At 32.7% G+C, this 8996-nt stretch overlaps 1 protein-coding gene across 1 annotated transcript; it reads left to right on the forward strand.

Moving 5' to 3' along the window:
• Window positions 1–4206: 4206 nt before the first annotated feature.
• Window positions 4207–7718, forward strand: LOC110103373 (p21-activated protein kinase-interacting protein 1-like). Its single transcript, XM_020832057.2, has 3 exons — window positions 4207–4897; window positions 5288–5585; window positions 7485–7718. Exons 1-2 carry the CDS (start codon window positions 4241–4243, stop codon window positions 5582–5584), a joined length of 954 nt encoding a protein of 317 aa, XP_020687716.1. The 5' UTR covers window positions 4207–4240; the 3' UTR covers window position 5585; window positions 7485–7718.
• Window positions 7719–8996: the final 1278 nt, after the last annotated feature.

Here is an 8996-nt window from a genome sequence, read left to right on the forward strand (position 1 = left end):
ATAATTAAAAAATGTTTATATATATATATATATATCTTTGAAGTAGAAAATTTTAACTAAGTTATTTAGTACCACATAACTTGGAGCTTCGTTTTGTTATATTTATATAGTTTTTTTGTTTTGTTTTTGTGTTAGGAGTTCACATGGGGTGGTGGGACCATATGGGTATGTTGTGTTGGTGCTTAGATGATAAATAATTATAACATAAATTTAGGCTTATTGTAAAATATAAATATATTATATTTAAATTAATTTATTAATTAATATTTAATTAAAATGATTTATTTAATTATTTAAATAGGATATTAATTGAACAAGTGAGTTCTTAAAAACCTTGATCACTTTAAGTTTGGCCAGTTTAACCGATAGTTTAAATCGGTTTACACCAGTTTGATACTATATCGAGTATTAAGGCGGACCAAGACGACCATAGAACATTATAACTGGTTCACATTTGAACTAGTTGAACATGTCGATTCGGGCCAGTTTTCAAAATCATAATTTTGATTGAGTACTTAAACTAGCAGAAGAACCAACTAATTTGCTTAAGCTAAGATAATCTAGTAAGTATACACAAAGCTAAAATTGTTCACACAAATAATATGATGCTTATATTAAACCAAGGTAACAATAGAAACCAAACCGAAGTGTTTTCAACACTTTAAAGGAGCCTAATGGCTATCACTTTTAGTAATAGAAATTACACTCTCTATTACAAACTTGATTTCTATGTATATAATAAGAGAACAATCTAAAATACAAATAACAAGAGATTGAGTGAAAGAACTTCAGTTAGAACAAAGAAGAATCTTATGTTGAACACTTGAAAATCTATCATACTAGATCTTATAATTTTAGCTCAAATCATCTTCTTTTGATTCCAAACCATTAAAATGGAGTTAGAAGGTAATTTATAGATAAGGGTGAAGGCTACAGAAGCCCCCAATTGGTCTGTATAAATTTTAATTATCTATTAAATGTATGTATAAATTTATTTCAAATATTTGAGTTATTACATAACTAAGCTAATAAATACCTGTAGTATAACCTAAAGCTGGTTTGATAAATTCTTGGTGGATTACTACTTGACTTTGTTTTACCTTAGTTGAGTTTAGGTGATGCCTCAATCCAACCTGATAAGACCTATTAATGTTAGAGGTTTGCGACAAACAAATTTTAAGATATAGTTTTATTTTATTTTATTTTTAGTTTTTCTTTCTATATAAATGTTAAAACAAATAATGAACTACAGAGCTACTAACAATGTATAATACACTAAAAACAAACTAATCCACAAAATCTCTTTTATTTCATCAACAAAATATGTATATAGTAGTTACACTATAGTGACTACATAATAGAGAATAGAATAAAACATAATCAAAGCTAGTCATGACTGTACAAAATCAAAGAATAATGCATATATAGACTCATATCATATCTTGAATAGTTACTCAACCGAATCCATCACTTTTGGAGGCCCTAAAAATAGAATACAAAATTACAATGAGCTAAAACACTCAGCAAACCATAAATACGAATCTAAATTTCTAAACCTTTCTTTTGTTAAACATTTTTTAAGATTATTAAATACATTATAATAATTCACTTTGCAGAGTAGAATAATAAAATGATTGCAATTATCCAAAGATTTAACTAATAATAATGAGTAGTTAAATAAATTGAATTTCATATGCACTCTATTACATAGAACAAAATGTAACATATTTCCTCCTCTTTTAGACAAAATTCAAGATTTTGGCCCCTTATGTCTCACAATATAATTCTCACTCTTTCGGACAACATCTAAGATTCTGGTTCGTTATGACTCCAAACAGACAGAATTTTACATATTTTCTTATTCAAATTTTAGATCTCAAACAAAATTTTAAAGGATTATGGCCCCTTATATCTACCAATAGATATTTTTCATACCAAATTCAATTTAATCAATATAACACATATTTCTTTTCAGTGTAACCGTTAATGCATAAAGACACTCAATGCAAAATTTTTCAACTTGCTATAACGATAGGCAGTATAACACAATACTTGAGCATAAATTTACATTTCTAAAATATAACCAAATTATTAGAGATTGTGTATAATAATATTTTAAGACTCTAATCATAGTACAACATAATTTTTATGACTCAAGATTATTTTCTAGTTAATTAAAAATGCACAATTTTTAAAGTACTTGGTATAAAATTTATAGAAAATATTCAAAATATTCAGAATTTCAATCTTTATAACATATAAAAAGTTACGCGGTGAAAGTTTAACTAATGCAAAATTATCCTCTTTTTTTAGTAACAAAAATATAAATTTAATTAAAAAATTTAGAAAAAACTTCGTGTTTTTGAAAACTGAGATAGACATAGTATAATCTATCTAGTGACAACTTTCAGAACTTCACAGACAGTTAAAAACTATCCAAAGCGGCTTAAATACCTTCCTTTTCACTCCAAAATTCTCCTCTCTCTCTTTCTCACCTTCCAAAACGATAAAATGAATGGAATAGTGAATTTTAAAATTTAAGTGTAGAAAATGGCCCATTGCCTAGGCGCCACTGTTTGACACTAGTTCAAAATTTGAAAATTAGAGAACACAACGTTAAGACACTACTGTTACAGTGCAAAGGTGCTAGAACACCCACCTCCTAGGCATTATAGGGGAAAAAATTTAGATTTCAACAATATGCATTCAAACCCCTTGAACTCACTTCAGAATATATGCATATATTTTTCATACACATAAAACACTTCCAAACACATACCAGTCACATGCACAAGAATTCATAATATAGAAATTCAAGTATTTACCTCTTTCAAATCGGGTCAGAGCAAGTTGAGCTAAACATTAAATTTGGAGGTATCACTAGTGACTAGTAACTTGTCTTATATTCTCTTACCTATCATCAAGCTGTCTAGAAGCCTCCCTATACTTAGTTTTAATCCTCCCAAATATACCTTATGTGATTTAGTAAATCACTATAGATTCTTCTAATAAAGTCCAAGTGGTAGAGGGATTCTCATTACATTCTAGAATCATAGACTTTGGGCTACCCCTAATGACCAAAGTAGATCCAATAGTTATTAGTTGATTGCCTAGCTAGTTTCAATATCTTAATAGATCGTTTTATGTTCATCTTAATTTTATTACCACTTAAGGGTAGGGGTACATTTTATTAAGGTTCCTAAGCCCTTAAGGAGACATGGCCTACCCTAGAGCTAATTATGCTCATCCTCAGGTCCTTAACTAGCGATTAAATTATAAAATTTGAGAACTCTTAAGCATACTAAGTGAACCAAAATCATAAAAAAACACTTCATCCATCTCCTTGGAGTTAGGATGTGATGCTTTAGTGTGAGGGTGAAGTCATCACATCATTAAGGCCCATGGAACCTTAGGTAAGCATGGTCCACCCAAGGTGGATGGTTAAATATTGAAAAAAAAGAGTCAAAGTGCATGATCATTTCATTTAGTTAGTATTGACTTAAAAGAGAAATCACCAATGATTATTAATTACATAATCTCTCATGAACTTAAAATAATGCAATAAACTTTACTCAGATGATCATTCACATGATTTATCACATACCAAATGTCGTAAAAGACGCATCTTTAGCCATCCTAGGTTATGATGATGTTAGACTTTGTATTTTCTTATTTCTTGGTTGAATGTTGTAATTATGCATACAAGGATAAATATATTTTTTCTAATGAGTGCTATATTAAGTAGTTTCTTAAAGATCTATAAAATCTATAAAGCATATTGCCGCATTAGACCAAATATAAACTTATAGAAAATTTGTGGTTGTCTCTAAGCGCCACCTTAAGAAATAACGAGATCTATAGCATGACATCGACACCACGCTTCCTCTCGCATCACATATTCGTCAATCGCCTCCTCATCACAACTTGCCTCCAATTGCAATTACCTCTATCAAGTCTAGTTTTTTACTTTTACGTCTTCAATCACATTACAGAGTCTCTGTCCCATCATGCCCGTGATAATTTAATCTTTTTTAATTTTTTATTTATATATTATTTTTTTAATGAATTCCAATCAAAGATAATAAATTCATCCCATAAAATTTAAATATATTATATTTATCTTATATCGCATTTAAAATGCTTTTGATTTTAGTATCGGTGATAATACCTTTTTGCTAATTTGTTTTCCCCCGATTTACCTATAAAACTATCAACCACAAACCCTTGGCTTTCTGGAGCGATGACGCTGGTGGCTGGCTCCTACGAGAAGTTTATTTGGGGCTTCTCCCTTAAAACCCTAAGCTCTTCTTCCTCCGATGAAGCCCTAATCCTAAAACCCCTCTTCTCCTACCCTTCCCACACGGCCCCAATCAAGTCCGTCGCCGCCGCCGGTCCTATAGCCGCATCTGGTGGCGCCGACGACACTATCAAGATCTACGACCTCGCAACCTCCTCTGAGATTGGTTCCCTTATTGATCACTCTGGCGCTGTGACCGCCCTCGCTTTCTATACTACCTCGCTCGCTCAATCTCTTCCCCGCAACCTCATTAGCGCCGCCGATGACGGCAATCTCTGTATCTTTGACGCCGATCCCTTCGTCCACCTCAAAACCGTCCCCGTGCACCGCCGCGGCGTCAGCGACCTCGCAGTGCACCCGTCCGGCCGGCTCGCCCTTACTGTCGGACGGGATTCGTGCCTGGCGATGGTTAATCTGGTGAGGGGGCGGCGTAGCTTCTCCTGTCGTCTGGATCGGGAGGCGTCAGTCGTGAAATATGGGTCAGAGGACATGTTCTTTATGGTGGCGGAGGAGAGAATCACTGCGCACAATGCCGAGGATGCGAAAATTATATGGGAAACTGTTGGTCAGAAGCGTGTCCTCTGCATTGCAACTGGCGAGGTAGTGAATTCGTAAATTTCTTTAACTTTGAATTGATAGTTGTTTATATCTGTTAAATTTACAAGTTTTTAGATGTTTAGGCATGGTGGAATAAAAAGTCGTGCTATATATTCTGAGGATCTCGCTATTATGGAGTCTAGGGAGAGGCTGATCAATGATGTGTGCAGTATACATTATTCCTTTATTGCAGAATTACGCTTTAATTATTTAAGAGAGTTGATAGATTTGTGTACTCAGCAGGCTTGTTCTGTCACTTTATAAATATACTTTTTTTGGTGATTTCTTTTCTCTAGTTTAGTGCAGATTAACTCAAAAAATGATCTTATTCACTTCAATGCTCACTTTCTTAGGAAGTTTTCTTATGATTTCATTGCTACTTGATTGTACTAGAGTGGACTCTTATTTACCGGTGGAGAAGATAAAAATGTTGTTGCTTGGGATACAACAAGTGGAAAAGTCGCATATTCCATTGATGATGCTCATTCCACACGTGTCAAAGGCCTCGTTATGTTGAAGAGAAGAAGCTACGATGAAACTTTTGAAGCATCCAATTGCTTGGCTTCTGCATCTTCAGATGGTGTTATACGACTCTGGGATTTAAGAATGACCTCAAAAGAGAAGACAAATCCTTTGGCGGAGTCTAACACAAAGTCAAGGTTGACTTGTCTTGCTGGATCATCCGTATGATGTGAGTTCTCGTGTTTTTTTATCTACATTTTCTTACATGCTCTTGGAATTTGAATCGACAATGTGACCTGCGATTGCTTGCTTACCTCGTTAAAAGTTATAATTGGACTTATTTTTGCTCCAGTTTAATTCAAATCAGATGTATAGCAGGATATATGTTTTAAATTCCACTTTCTAATTTGTTTCTTGTTATCTTTTCATGGAAGTACATGTTTGCTGTTAACACAAAATCCATCATTAGTTCTAGTCCGATTTAAGCATTTTTGAAGTTAATTTCAATTGTCAATGCTAAGTCATTTGACTGGTTGTAGTCTCATATCTTGTTGGTTTTAACTAAAATACCATTTGTTATCATCTTAAAAGGGAAATAAACTTCGATATAGTTGATCTGCCATAAGTTTAAACATTCCATTAGCATTTAAAGAATTTGTTTTTATTTCCTACATAAAAACATAACTTGGATCTTCATGTGATTTGTATGGATCTTAAGAGGCCTTATGATTGAGCAACATGAGAATTAATTAGATGCATATTAAGAAAAAAAGGGTGTATAAAAGGTCAAGTTATTAAAGATATGTGTGATGGAGTATGTACTAGTGGTTGAAGTAATTGTGGAATGACCAATGAGATCTCAATTATAGTAGGATACATCAAAAACAAACATTAAATTTATGAAGGATATTCAAAATGAGATAGCTTGGTGTATGTTTTTTCTAGATGTCATAGACCTATTTAGTGATGGTGAGATATTTGTTAAAAGAAGTGGAAGATTAGAATAATAGGGAAATGTTTACAAGATAAAGGATTGTATTAGTAGAATAAATAGTAGGAACATGACATGCAATTAGTTGGGCTATTATTAACAATTATCAATTGATATTTAAGAAGATAAAGTGATTCCAATGGATGATAGGCTTGAGTGTATTGGATCTATGTTATGGAAGAGTGGGGAAATAGGTAAAGATATAACTTCTAATCTAGAGTTATGATTGGTTAGTTAAAATGGGGAATTTCCTTGGGAGTATTATATGATTAGAGAGTATTATAGATCTTAGAGGTGAATCTTATAAAGCTATACTTGGGTGGGATATGTTGTATGGATCCAAGTGTTGATTAGTTAGAAAATCACTGATAATCATGTTGAATATGACTATAATGCGAATGGCAAGATGCATATGTGTCAAAAATAGGAAGAGTAGATTGTGAAATAATTATATTTGATGGAAATTGAGAGCGCTATTAAAGTGAAGGAATTGGAGAATATATTAGGTGGTTTGGTCATATATAATGATAGGTAGAAAATGAGTCCATGAGATGAATGGACGAAATTAGTTATATAATGATCAGGATGGAAGAGGAGGGATAGGTAGCATGCATAGAATTTATACAAAAATATTTGCTGTCAATGTGCACTTAATAAGAACAATTGGAGAATGATGATTCACATATCATATTCCAAGTGAGTGCAAAATGATGATAATTCTTATGGACCTTTCGAATTCATAATGGAATATATCTATAATTTTTATTTTTTTAACCTAATGGAATACAATTGGGATGATTTTCTTGCCGCTTCTTAAAACAACTTTTGAGTTGAAAAATTTAAAATTTTTTGTACTAAAGAACTGCTTTAAGAAATAGTAAGAAATCTGTCCAAATCGAAATCTTATTTCACTCTTTGTTCTTATGGAGTTACAACAAAACTATTCAAATCTTTATATTGAATAGTCTAATGTTCCTAGGAAAACATTTATATGTACATGACATGTCATGGATTAGATTGCATTATCTGAATGGCAGAATATATCACCGCTTGTACTAAATAAAAACTGCTATCTGCAATATTTTTGAGTATTTAAGTTCTATAATCTAATTAAGTTATCCTTTATGCTGCTTTCAGGACCATGAAAATTCACCTGCTGGACTATCCTTCAAATGGGAAGACTCTTGGTGGACTACTCTGCACATCTCGGATTGTGTGGAAAATTTTGTTAGTTGCATTCATAAAAGACTGCACTGGACGGGAAATTAAGTTTATGCTAGTGTAAGCTTATTTGTTATTGAAATTATCAATTTTACATGTAGAACAGTGAGCAGTGTCGGCTCTAACTGTAGTGACTAGTGAACAGTGTCAGTCCAGATCTTATGTTTAGGAAAAATTATTCTATGTGGACCCCAGACTGCGTCCGGAGATCAACTAGAAGACGCCACATCACTTTCTTGTGACGTGGCGTATTCTAGTTGGTCTCCCAATCATTCCGGTGTCCGCACAGAATAATTTCTCATAGATTGCAGAGTACTATGTAGTCTGACACGCCAGTAGATCTAGAATATATATATATATATATTGAAGTAACTTTATAATACTAAAATTTTAAAGGTGATTTAAATTTTATTGTGCAAAAAATTAGTAGTATGTTTTAAAGTTGATTATCAAAATATTATGTAAGTAGTTTTTGCAGCTTAATTTTTTATTTTTTGACATTTAAGACAATTAAGATAGATTAACGCATACATCGCGTACACAAGATTCGAACCCAAGACTTTTTAGTTGGTAGCATAAGCTCTCAACTAACAGGCTAAGGTGAGCTATGTGAAACTTAAAATTTTAAACGGTAGTGAGAAAATAACAATCAAATGGAATTGTTGTTATTGATTAAAAAAGTAAAATAACAAGAAAGTTGTCGCATAGAGACCCATTGTATTGATTGAAGGGCACGCCAAATTAATTAATGGACACTTGTGCCGCTTTTTTGTGTTCTTAAAACACTTGTGCTTCGAACAAATTCAAGCTTCGTTTGGGACAACATTCTTACCGCTTTCAAAAGTAGTTTTTTAGTATAAAAATTTTTTAAATTAAATTTTTTTGTACTAGAAAGCTACTTTAGAAAACAGTGCTTTAGAAAGCAGTAAGAAAGTTGTCCCAAACAAAGTATTAATCCCCACTCAAATAGTAGAGATTTCCTATTTTGATAATTGATGTAAAACAAAAAACGCAACTAAACTTGCCTTCAATTTCCACCTCTTTTTGTCATATTTAGAATGCTTTCTTCCTGAAAATTTGTCAATGTAGTAATCTCCTTCATTAACGAAGCATAACCCTAAATGCAAAAGGCATTAGCTGGTGATAATTTCATCCATGGCCGAAGATTCAACCAATGTAAATATTAATTAGATGCACTGAAAAAGAAAAAAAAAGGTTAGACATCGGCCGGAAAATGATCACCAAGATTGTGGTCAATCGTCTAAAGCCAGTGCTTCGGAGTATTCTTTCTCCTATACAGAGCAGCTTTGTACCAGCGCGCCAAATTAATGATAACATTCTCATTACGCAGGTGATATTTCACTTAATGAAATGAATCCGCTGCGTCGAGTTAGAGGTTACTAGCGCTGTGAGCAAGCGAATAAGAAT

The sequence above is a fragment of the Dendrobium catenatum genome, unplaced genomic scaffold, assembly GCF_001605985.2.
Source record: "Dendrobium catenatum unplaced genomic scaffold, ASM160598v2 fragScaff_scaffold_1056, whole genome shotgun sequence".
NCBI lineage: Eukaryota > Viridiplantae > Streptophyta > Magnoliopsida > Asparagales > Orchidaceae > Dendrobium > Dendrobium catenatum.

What these genes read in the sequence shown, in the direction of transcription:
- LOC110103373 (XM_020832057.2), top strand. Translation starts at nt 4,241, where the DNA reads ATGACGCTGGTGGCTGGCTCCTACGAGAAGTTTATTTGGGGCTTCTCC. An exon ending in TCTGCATTGCAACTGGCGAG is followed by an intron (nt 4,898 to 5,287) that starts GTAGTGAATTCG and finishes TGATTGTACTAG; the next exon opens with AGTGGACTCTTATTTACCGG.